We start from the raw sequence: 13,200 nt of genomic DNA, 5'->3' as shown, positions 1-13,200 counted from the left end.
TGTAATAGTAGTTGTAATAGTAGTAGTAAAAGTAGTTGTAATAATAGTAGTAATAGTAGTTGTAATAGTAGTAGTAATAGTAGTTGTAATAGTATTAGTTGTAATAGTAGCAGTTGTAATAGTAGTAGTAGTAGTAGTAGCAGTAGTTGTAATAGTAGTAGTAATAGCAGTTGTAATAGTAGTTGTAATAGTAGTAGTAATAGTAGTTGTAATAGTAGTAGTTGTAGTAGTGGTAGTAATTGCAGTAGTAGTAACAGCAGTATCTCCTTGTGTTTGCAGTACTATTAGTAAAACGTTAATGCATTGTGTTACCTGGCCGTAGTAGTAGTAGTAGTAGTAGTAGTAGTAGTAGTAGTAGTAGTAGTACTAGTAGTAGTAGTAGTAATAGTAGTAGTTTTAGTTCTGCTGGACCTTAGCGCTGCGTTTGACACAGTGGAACAGCCTCTTGTTTAAGTCTAGGCTGAAAAGGCTGAATATTTACTGCTGCCTATGGCCAGTTGATGGTATTTTAACTACTTTTAATATATAGTTTTAATATACCCATATTTGTAATTTTGTATATTTTTATGACTGTATTGATTGATTTGTTTTATTGTGTTTTTACTGTGTTTTTGGTGTTGCTGTGAGGCACATCGAGTTGCCTTGTGCATGAAATGTGCTTTATAAATAAATGTGTCGTGCCTTGCCTAGTAGTAGTAGTAGTAGTAGTAGTAGTAGTAGTAGTAGTAGTAGTAGTAGTAGTAGTAATAGTAGAAGTAGTTGTAGCAGCAGCAGCAGCAGCAGTATCTCCTTGTGTTTGCAGTACTATTAGTAAAACGTTAATGTTGGACCTTGGAGTGAATGAGTGACCAGAGTCTGGCCTTGACCAACAGCAACTGTGGACGACTGAAACCTTTACCCAAGGACTAAACCAGGACTAAACCAGGACTGAACCAGGACTAAACCAGGACTAAACCAGGACTAAACCAGGACTAAACCAGCACTAAAAAAGGACTAAAGCAGCAGTAAATCACAGTAATGTAAACCACAGTAACTCTCTGCTGGATGAAGGAGCTCCAGAGCACAGATCCACAGAGAGTCTTCTTCTCCTCGGGCCTGAACCTGTGAGCCAGTGCACATGACGGAGCCGCACTTGAAGGATTTGGCTGAAAGCTGACGCCGTGTCAAGGCATGTCCACGTTCTGCCTTTGTTTTAGCTCCAGTGTTTCGCGGCTGCTTCCTCAAAGTCTTATCTGACTCCACCATCTGAAAAAAACAGCACGCAGGACCCCGGACAAGGCACTCGCGGCTGCTTCCAATCCATTTTTGCAACAATTGCCTTTTTTTCCCCCCATTAGCTCCTCCTCCTCCTCCTCCTCCGTCTTCTCCGACATGTGATTTACGGCGAAATGAGCGGCGGATCGCTCACATGTGTTCCTGCAGTCACACAATCTCCGAGCCTCCATCTCTGTGTGTTTATTGTGTCGGCACGAAAATGGGTCAAAGAGAGAGCGAGGCAGAGAGAGAGAAGGAGAGGGAGGGGGGAAAAAAAAAGTTTAAAACGCTGAAAAACATTTGCCAAGAATCCAGGGAGACGTCTGGGTTGTGGGGCGAGCGCGAGGTCTTTCTCTCTGTCTGATAAATGGGAGTGTTTTCTCTGCAGAGCTGTTTCTGCATCTGCAGCTGTTGGAAGCTCCAGTCGAAGCCTTTGTAGAAGTTGAGCTGTGTCTATGGCTACTCATTTATCGAAGTGTTGGATTTGATTTATTTATGTTTTACCAGATGTGCACGTTTATAAAGTTAACTGAACTTGTTCCTGTCATTTCAGCAGTCAAACTGGCCATTGCTCTTAGCCTTATTTTGGTACTCACTGATCAGTGGCTTTGAGTGTTTTCTCTCTCTCTCTTCATACTCTTTTCTCTCTCTCACTCTCCATCACCTCTCTCCCTCTCTCTCCCTCATTCTTCTAACTCTCATCCCTCTTTTTTCCCTATATATTTACTCTCTCCCTTCCTAACTTACTTATCCACTCTCTCTCTACTCTCTTTCTCTACTTTGACTGTTCCTTTGTACTCCCAAACTGTGTCTAGATAATAATACTATTCAAGGAGACATTTCTGGCAAAAAATGTGGTGCTGGTTTAGTGCTGGTTTAGTGCTGGTTTAGTCCTGGTTTAGTCCTGGTTTAGTCCTGGTTTAGTCCTGGTTTAGTCCTGGTTTAGTCCTGGTTTAGTCCTTGGGTAAATGTTTCAGTCGTCCACAGTTGCTGTTGGTCAAGGCCAGACTCTGGTCACTCATTCACTCCAAGGTCCAACACAACAAATTAACGTTTTACTAATACTGCAAACACAAGGAAATCCTGCTGATACTACTACTACTACTACTACTACTACTACTACTACTACTACTACTACTACTACTACTACTACTACTACTACTACTACTAATAGGCAAGGCAAGGCACATTTATTTATAAAGCACATTTCATGCACAAGGCAACTCGATGTGCCAGCAACACCAAAAACACAATAAAAACACAATAAAACAAATCAATCAATACATCAATACAGTCCTAAAAATATACAAAATTACAAATATGGGTATATTAAAACTATATATTAAAAGTAGTTAAAATACCATCAATTGCCATAGGCAGCAGTAAATATTCAGCCTTTTCAGCCTGGACTTAAACAAAAGGCTTAAACGCAGCGCTAAGATCCAGCAGAACTAAAACTACTGCTACTACAACTACTACCATGGCCACGTACTGCTGCGACTATAGTGAGAGTTGAAGTATTGGTACTATTTTGTTTGCAAACAAAGAGTGTGAGGGTTTTAAATTGTGCCTCATTCCTAACACATTAAAGGAAGTTACACAAACCAAGATGTAAAATGGATATAAAAAGTTGCAATTTAATAAAAGAAGTGTACAAGGTAAATTTAACAAAGGAGTGGCAAAAATAACCATAAGAACAAAGGCTACTTACAGTATGTACAAAGGGTTAACCAAACGCAAGGTTCTAAAACAAGTGTACAAATCCAACTAGACAAAAGCTTATGAGTGTTTCCAAAACTTGTCACAAAAGGCCTAATAACAAAACGAGTGACAAACAAAATGAGACACAAACTAAAACGAGTGTTCCTGGAAAACCAAACTAAGCCAGACTAATTACTAAACCAGGACTAAAAAGATCAGGACTAAACCAGGATTGAACCTGGGCTAAATTAGGAGTGAACCTGGACTGTATCAGGACTAAACCAGGACTAAACCTGGATTAAATTAGGAGTAAACCTGGTCTAAAATGGTGAATGGTCTCAGTGCTTTTACCCAATGTGCTTTACAGTGTGCCCAAAATCTGGATTGCACATAAGCCACGACTAAACCGGGACTAAATGAGGACTGTCTATAGTTTGAAGCTGTTGGATCAGCAGGTTTGTCTTGCCTAAGCGTTGGTTGGCTCATTAGTAATGTGCATTTTGAGTTGAGACATGTGCTGATGTTTGTGTAGACCTGCTCTCAGTCGTCCATGTAGTCACGTGGTCTTATTGACAGTACACACTCCTAACTGCAGGTCAGGACTATGGCCCGGACAGTACACACTCCTAACTGTAGGTCAGGACTATGGCCCAGACAGTACACACTCCTAACTGCAGGTCAGGACTATGGCCCGGACAGTACACACTCCTCACTGTAGGTCAGGACTATGGCCCGGACAGTACACACTCCTAACTGTAGGTCAGGACTATGGCCCGGACAGTACACACTCCTAACTGTAGGTCAGGACTATGGCCCGGACAGTACACACTCCTCACTTGAGGTCAGGACTATGGCCCGGACAGTACACACTCCTCACTGTAAGTCAGGACTATGGCCCGGACAGTACACACTCCTAACTGTAGGTCAGGACTATGGCCTGGACAGTACACACTCCTCACTGTAGGTCAGGACTATGGCCCGGACAGTACACACTCCTCACTGTAGGTCAGGACTATGGCCCGGACAGTACATACTCCTCACTGTAGGTCAGGAATATGGCCCGGACAGTACATACTCCTCACTGTAGGTCAGGACTATGGCCCGGACAGTACACACTCCTCACTGTAGGTCAGGACTATGGCCCGGACAGTACACACTCCTCACTGTAGGTCAGGACTATGGCCCGGACAGTACACACTCCTAACTGTGGTCAGGACTATGGCCCGGACAGTACACACTCCACACTGTGGTCAGGACAATGGCCCGGACAGTACACACTCCTCACTGTAGGTCAGGACTATGGCCCGGACAGTACACACTCCACACTGTGGTCAGGACTCTGGCCCGGACAGTACACACTCCTCACTGTAGGTCAGGACTATGGCCCGGACAGTACACACTCCTAACTGCAGGTCAGGACCATGGCCCGGACAGTACACACTCCTCACTGTGGTCAGGACTATGGCCCGGACAGTACACACTCCTCACTGTGGTCAGGACTATGGCCCGGACAGTACACACTCCTAACTGCAGGTCAGGACTATGGCCCGGACAGTACACACTCCTCACTGTGGTCAGGACTATGGCCCGGACAGTACACACTCCTAACTGCAGGTCAGGACTATGGCCTGGACAGTACACACTCCTAACTGCAGGTCAGGACTATGGCCCGGACAGTACACACTCCTCACTGTGGTCAGGACTATGGCCCGGACAGTACACACTCCTAACTGCAGGTCAGGACTATGGCCTGGACAGTACACACTCCTCACTGTAGGTCAGGACTATGGCCCGGACAGTACACACTCCTCACTGTAGGTCAGGACTATGGCCCGGACAGTACACACTCCTAACAGTAGGTCAGGACTATGGCCCGGACAGTACACACTCCTAACTGTAAGTCAGGACTATGGCCCGGACAGTACACACTCCTCACTGTAGGTCAGGACTATGGCCCGGACAGTACACACAGACTTATGAAGTATATGTGTGTAAGTGTAAGAGACATATTGTGACCATGAGCCGGGACAAAGGCTCAGCCCTGACCCCTCGAGACATCAGTCACACTCACTTCCTGTTGGGTTTACAGAGGAAAAAACATAAAGCAGCGATAACAAACTGACTGCTCTTTTGGAAACATTCACATGAAAAAGATTTGTGTTATTACCAAGAAGTACTTCAAAATACCCATTCCTAAAATGTTTGAATCAGGAAATCAATTCATTCAACTTTGTTTAAACATTTCTTTTGATAATTGTACTACTGCTACTACCATGACTCCTACCTCTACTTCCGTATACTGCAATCGCTACCAATACTACTAGTACAACCATGCCATTACTACTTCTCTACTACTACTTTTACTTTTTACAACTACTTCTTTCAATACTCCAACTAGAGCAATAAAAACGACTACTACTACTACTACTACTACTACTACTATTATTATTATAAATACTATTGAAGTACTACCACCATTACATTTACTAAAAACTTTGCTATTACTATTCCTACCTCTACTACTACTACTACCTTTACTATTACTACTACTACTACCCCTACTATTATAAATACTATTGAAGTACTATTACCACCATTAAATTTACAAAAAATTTGCCTACTAATATTCCTACTTCTATTACTACTACTACCTCTACTATTACTACTACTTCCGCTATTATTATAAATACTATTGAAGTACTATTACCACCATTACTTTTACTAAAAACTTTACTATACATACCTGTATTTCTACTTCAACTTCTACCACCACCTCTACAAATTTATTCCAAGTACTATGTCATCACCAACAACAACAACAACACCAAAACAACAACAAAAACATCAAAAACAACGACAACAAAACAACAACAAAAACATAAAAAACAACGACAACAAAACCAAAACAACAACAAAAACAGCAACAACAACAAAAACATCAAAAACAACAACAGCAACAACAAAAACAGCAACAACAACAACAAAAACAACAAAAAACACAAAACAGCAACAACAAAAACAACAACAACAACAAAAAAACACAAAACAGCAACAACAAAAACAGCAACAACAACAAAAACAGCAACAACAAAAACATCAAAAACAAAAACAGCAACAACAAAAACAGCAACCACAACAAAAACAACAACAGCAACAACAAAAACAACATCAAAAACAACAAAAACAAAAAAACAAACCAAACCAACAACAACAACAACAATAAAAACAACAACAAAAACAAAAAAACAAACCAAACCAAACCAACAACATCAAAAACAACAACAAAAACAACAAAACCAAAAAAACAAACCAAACCAACAACAACAACATCAAGAACAACAACAACAACAACAACACCAATACTACTACTACTACTACTACTACTACTACTACTACTACTACTACTACTACTACTACTAATGCTACTAATGCTACTACTACAACTACTACGTTGTCCCGTTGTCCCCGAGAGCTGAATTCCAGACTCTCTTCTCAAACGTGGAGCCGAGCTGCAGTAAAAGCCTCCCCTCAGATAACGCCTGTGCCAGAGTCATCATTTGTCGTCATAAAAGGATCAGGCGGATTTCTAATTACAGCCCCTCATAACCTCCGCCTTAATAAACTCCCGCGGTTTTCCATCAAGTACTCCACAAAGCAGTAAAAGTACTCCGCCTGCACCGCCGACCCAAAGTATGTCAAGTATCTGAATTCATTACGGCCCGTCAAAGGACACAAGAGCCTCTCTTCGCTCTGTTTTCCAAGCCGGAGGAAACCCAATGTGGAAAACTCTTCAGATCATGTACTGTAGTAAAAGTACTGCCAAGAATATCGTCGTCTGGTTGAGCTGAGAACGTTTTACTCCGATCTTCAGAAGCTTCTGCTCGTTCTGTCTGGGATTTTGGACCTTGTTTGGTTTCAGAATGAGCAAGCTATAAGTGAAAAAAATCTGCAAAAATTCAAACAGACATCTACATCTGGAGTGGGTTTTGAAATGAGACTGGAGAGGAAAGATAAAGCAGGGATCAAATATGTTTATACACTCACTGCACTCTGGTGATATATACAGACTTTCTACTTAAAGGCACACTGCGTAACATTTGGGATTCTTCAAGGGCTGTGCAATTAGTCGAAATTCAATAACAAAAATAATGTAATTAAGACAAAACAATGATTAAGGATGGTGTTACAGTTGTCCGATATCCCTAACATCCCTATAACACAGTTAGTTTGATTGATTCTCATCCAAACTAGCCATATAATAGGGTAATAATAATAATAGGCTTACTATTCCCTAACCGTCCAAACTAACCATAACCCTAAGACTTACCCTAACCCTAACCCTAACGCTTACCCTAACCCTATTCCCTAACCTAACCCTATTCCCTAACCTAACCCTAACACTTTCCCTAACCCTATTCCCCAACACTATTCCCCAACCCTATTCCCTAACCCCAACACTATTCCCTAACCCTCCAAACTAACCCTAACACTAACCCTAACCCTATTCCCTAACCCTATTCCTTAACCCTAACACTTACCCTAACCCTATTCCCTAGCCTAACCCTAACCCTATTCCATAACCCTATTCCCTAGCCTAACCCTAACCCTATTCCATAACCCTATTCCCTAACCTAACCCTAACACTTACCCTAACCCTATTCCCGAGCCTAACCCTAACACTAACCCTAACCCTATTCCCTAACCCTATTCCCTAACTTAACCCTAACACTTACCCCAACCCTATTCCCTAACCCTATTCCCTAACCTAACCCTAACCCTAACCCTAACCCTAACCCTAACCCTAACCCTAACCCTAACCCTAACCCTATTCCCTAACCCTATTCCCTAACACTTACCCTAACCCTATTCCCTAACCTAACCCTAACACTTACCCTAACCCTATTCCCAAACCTAATCCTAACCCTATTCCCTAACCCTATTCCCTAACCTAACCCTATTCCCTAACCCTATTCCCTAACCCTAACCCTAGCCCTATTCCCTAACCCCAACACTTACCCTAACACTATTCCCTAACCCTTTAAAACGAAAAACAAAAAAGTGTCAAAAAGTGACCACAAAAAGCCACAAAGGAGCAATAATAAATCAGCAAGAATGTGACCAAAAAAAAGATGAAAGTGCAACAAAAATGTGACAAAAACTCAACAAAGTAGTGGCAAACACTAGATGAAAAAGTGACGACAACAGGGCAACAACACAAGGAAAAAAATCTGTAGGTCTTAGCTTTCAAATGAGGCATTACACTGGCCTATAGGCTGTGAGTCCAGAAGCTTTTAGAGTTGTTGTTTTTTTTGGGGGGGGGGTAAGAGGTTAAATCTCAAATGTATGTAGCTGCCTTTAGTCAACATCACCACGGAGACGAGCTGGAGACGTCCTACTCCCCCTAAAGCTACAGTCAGGTCTGAGGCATTTTATTCAGTCTGGCCTCACTGTCTTACTGTTTGTTTTGATCCTTGCTTTGTGTTTAACCTCTTAATCGGCCAGGGTAACGCCTCATTTGAAAGCTAAGACCTACATATTATACACTTTGCGCACCATCTGTTGAAAGGTGCTATAAAAAAAAATGTGACTGATTGATTTTTAAGGTATTTTTCAACACTAAATAAATGATCAGCTCAGATTGTGCTGTATCTATCGTGTGTGAAGCGTAACGCGGTGTGTCTTTAAGGAACCGTCTGAACATGCCCAAACACGTTCACCATCATTTGGATAAAAGTCCACTTTAAAACTCTTTGTAATAAGCCTCGAAACCGCAGACCACAACAATCCAGCGCACCACATAAAGGGACCGCACCAGAGACGATTAGGAAACATTTGAAGCAAACTCCCTCCACAGTGGGTCAGTGGGACACTTCGCTCGCAGCAGAGCCGGGAAGAAACATGTGGAGGCGTTTTAGGCATTTACTGATCCGTAAAAGTAACAGTAAGTCTTTGGTGATATTGGTTGGACTAAAAGTTGTCGCTATAGTGAGGGTAGTTTCAAAAGTATTAGGTGTTAAGGGGAGACACTACAGGCAAAACTCATTTTTTTCAGTTTTCAGGTTTTGGGCCGAATTGGTCTCTGAACATATAAGCTTTCACCCGGAAACAGAAAACATACCTAATCTTCACAATAACATGTTTAAATATTGCGCTGATTCAATGTTCTCCCATAGACTTACATGGGAGAACGCAATTTCAAGGGCCTTTTTCTCAAAACACATTTTTCTGTCATTGTGGCGACACTATGTCCACGTCAGTCGGACCTAAAGACTTCACATTTTACAGCCTTGGACTGAACAATACTTGGAAGATTTTTTCTGAGGGATTTTTTATTATCTAATCCCTAGTCCCATTTATTGAGTTTTGAATGTCAAAAAATAAGGCGAAAATTTAATTTTTTACAAATTTTTCCACTAAAAAACAGCTTATTTTAAAACTAAACAAGAAAAACAAAATCCCCTCTGAAAAAGTCTTAGCAACTCATTCATCAATAAAATGAAACCATAAATTTGAATGTAGCTTTATCCATTATTCAGATTTTGTTGCTGAAAAGATGGGAAATTTGGGGCATTTTAGGCATAAAAAACCTTGTTCTTATCTGAAAAGATAAAATGACAGAAAACTTGCAATGTATTTTTTTCTCACATTTATGCCAGTGATCTACAGCAAAAGTTTCAAATTGATATCTGTAAATATAAATGTTTTCCCTATTCACCTGCAGTGTCTCGCCTTAAGTAATAGTAGAAGCAGTACTGTATTGAGAGACAGTATTCACACTTGTAGTATGTTATCATCTGGGGTTTCCGCATCAGCAGCAGCAGTCATAGTAGTAGTAGTAGTCATAGTAGCAATGACTATACTTTTATTAGCTCGTATCAGCTGCTCTTAACCCCCACCTGAGCCGAGCACATTTTCTCCAGTTTGGCTTTACCCAAATCTAAAAGCTTTTTTTTAAAAATGGGTCAAAACAACGACAAAAACACGGTGAAAACTTGCCAAAAAAAGCAACAACAAAAACAGCTATAAAAAAAGCGACAAAAACATGGCAAAACCTCGATGAAAAAGTTTCAAAAAAAGAGACGAAAACACGTAAAAAAATGTGATAAAAAAGTTTTGATAACTTTTGTAGGTCTTAGCTTTCAAATAAGGCATCACACTGTTGCTCTCCAGTCGAGAAGCTTTTAGATTTAGGTAACGCTGAACTAGAGATAATGCACTTGGTTCAAGTGGGGGCTAAGAGGTTAAAGCACCCAGTCGGAGAAATAGTCAATTATTTGAGAGTTGTATCAATAGTAACAGCGGCAGGAGTAGTTACTAACAGTAACTTTCGCAGTACTTCATTTAAAACCTACAGTATTTACAAAATTACAATCCAGTGCTTTATTCCTACCAACAACATCTCTGTAAATCTCTGTATCCCCTCCTCTCGGCCCGTGCCAAACAAACAAAAACAGCGGACCCCTTTTGGCCCGCGGCCCACCTGTTGAGCACTATCCCGAAACATCTGATTCTCACTCACCATTCTGGCTGGAGTTATTGTTTCTTCTTTCCCCTTTTCTCTCCTCAGCTCGAGCTCTGGTGCATCCCCCCCCCTTTGACTTAGAAATTCCTCGTCAGAAGTCCACAAAGTTTGCCCATGTCCCGCAGGAACGACATCCGTTGGTAAATCCCCAGAACTCGCTCCGTGCTTCGGCAGGTAAAGAGGACTCGTTTTCCTCGTTTTTTTAGTCCATGCGGGGGAGAGAAAGAACGCTGCTGCAGTCTCTCTCCCTCTCTCACTCTGGTTTGTGAAGTGTGTTAGGAGGTTAGGAAAGGAGAGACGAGGGAGGAGCCGAGGGAGGAGCTGAGGGAGGAGCTAGGAAATCCCCCTAAGGCACTTCTGTCCACCCCCCTCCTCCTCCTCCTCCTCTACCTCCTCTCTCTCCTTCCTTGACTTCCAGCTGCTTTATCACTTGGCGACTGCACCTAAATAAACAATATGGGCCAAATTAGAAGTACTCAGAGAATGCAGTCAAAATACACACCTGTTTGAGGTAGGTAGTAGAAGTATCAGGGTGTTATCTTTAGGCTCTGACTACTTTATCGAATACACCTTGATAGGGGAGAGTTTAAGAGCACGTCCCAGGCAACAAGAGCCGTGTAATAGTGAAGCTTCAGAAGGAAAAAAACTTCGAAAAGTCAAATTAAACGTGTGCACGTGGCTGGAAACATACCTCCAAAGAACAACATGGTAACAAAACATGTTAAAAAAAAAAAGTTGTAAATGTTTATTTGGTGTCCGGTGCCCTTGACTGGGGTGTGAATTTTGGTTTTAAAGGATGATAGTGGAAGTGTTCATTGTTTAACCTCTTGACCTCTTAACTCCCACCTGAACATGTGTTCTCCAAATTCTCCAAATCTACCAAAAAAGCGCTAAAAAGTGACCCCAAAAAATGACAAAAACTCAACAAAAAAGTGAGAAAAATCCAGCAGAAAAATGACAAAAATCCAGCAGAAAAATGACAAAAAACCAGCAAAAAATGTCAAAAATCCAACAAAAAAAAGACAAAAATTCAGCAGAAAAAATGACAAAAATCCAGCAAAAAAAAAGACAAAAATCCATCAAAAAAAAGACAAAAATTCAGCAAAAAAATGACAAAAATCCAACAAAAAAATGACAAAAATTCAGCAGAAAAAATGACAAAAATCCAGCAGAAAAAAAGACAAAAATCCAGCAAAAGAAAAGACAAAAATCCAGCAGAAAAAAGACAAAAATCCAACAAAAAAGTAATAAAAAGTGACAAAAACACAATAGGGAAAGAAAAAGTGACGGCAAAGAGGAGAGAATGGATTTGGTTTTGTCGGGTGGTAAGAGGTTAACCTCTTAACCTCTTAACTCCCACCTGAACATGTGTTCTCCAAATTCTCTAAATCTAAAAGCTTCTTCAAAACAGAAGCAAAAAACGAGAAGAGAATGAGGATGAAAACGCAACAAAAAAAGCGCTAAAAAGTGACCCCAAAAAAAAGGATAAAAACTCAACAAAAAAGTGAGAAAAATCCAGCAGAAAAATGACAGAAATTCAGCAAAAAAATTGACCAAAATCCAGAAAAAAAATGACAAAGATCCAGTAGAAAAAAGACAAAGATCCAGCAAAAAATGACAAAAATCCAGCAAAAAAAAGACAAAAATCCAGCAGAAAAAAGACAAAAATCCAGCAGAAAAAAGACAAAAATCCAGCAAAAAAATGACAAAAATCCAGCAGAAAAAAGACAAAAATCCATCAAAAAAGTAATAAAAAGTGACAAAAACACAATAGGGAAATAAAAAGTGACGGCAAAGAGGAGAGAATGGATTTGGTTTTGTCGGGTGGTAAGAGGTTAAAGCAGGGGTAGGCAACGTCAGGCCCTGAGAAATATTGTGACCCAAATCAGAGATGAAATGCCTGTTTAAGTACTCTAGAAATGTGAAAAATACTGTCAATTCCTTAAAATGTCTTAGCAGAGCACCCTTTTAGGCCATAATCCTAAAAGAATACTCTAGGAATATTAAGAAATGACTTAAATCTACTTGAATTAAGAGATTGAATCTAAAGATTGAGTAGATTTGGTCCGGCCTTAAAGTAGATATAACCTATTCTTGCCAAAGGAACAAGCAAAACTTTTTTCTTAATTCAGATTATTTTGTATTATTTCCAGTGAAAAATAAAAAAAAATGTTACAGTAAAAGTTAATTTGGGGGATTTCGATTATTTCCATTGGCATTGGTGTTTCCATCTGATCTTAGATTAGTTCAAACAGAACCAAATTTAACATAAAGAAACTTTATTCAAGCAAATTTTAATAATTTATCTAATTTAAGACGGACATTTTTCCAGTGTGTATGATGTACAACACTGGCATACAGTATGTAGAAAGTGATGCTTTTCTTGCTTTACTAATTGCTTTAATTGGAGGGTCCGGCCCTTGGTCTTTTGACGATGAAGAAACCCGGCCCTCCACTGAGCAAACTTGCCTACCCTTGTCTTAAAGGAATAGGCCACCGTTTTTACATACTGAGATATGTTCTTACCTGAGCTTAGACGAGTTGATGCGTAACTGTCTGGTCTTTGTGCGTGACCGTGGAAGAGCTTGGTCGTATATACTGGGAGAAGCCAAATGCTAACAACATCTTTGGTCGTTGTGCGTGACTGAGCGCATACACAAAGACCAGGGATGCCGTCTGTATAGATACAGGCGGCATACCTGGAATCCCATATATGGTCATGT

The 13,200-nt window shown here is 40.5% G+C and overlaps 1 protein-coding gene across 1 annotated transcript in view; it reads right to left on the bottom strand.

The window, feature by feature from the left end:
* The window catches only part of quob (quattro b), an 84,293-nt gene extending 73,575 nt beyond the window's left edge, over positions 1–10,718 (bottom strand). Inside the window, exon 1 of the mRNA XM_079582131.1 lies at positions 10,475–10,718. Coding sequence (XP_079438257.1) covers positions 10,475–10,477 — 3 coding nt within the window. The 5' untranslated portion in view covers positions 10,478–10,718. The remainder of the gene's footprint in view (positions 1–10,474) is intronic.
* Between the last annotated feature and the right edge of the window lie 2,482 nt (positions 10,719–13,200).

The sequence above is a fragment of the Gobius niger genome, assembly GCF_951799975.1.
Source record: "Gobius niger genome assembly, chromosome: 24".
Classification (NCBI taxonomy): Eukaryota; Metazoa; Chordata; class Actinopteri; order Gobiiformes; family Gobiidae; genus Gobius; species Gobius niger.
This window is presented reverse-complemented; position numbering and strand designations above follow the sequence as displayed.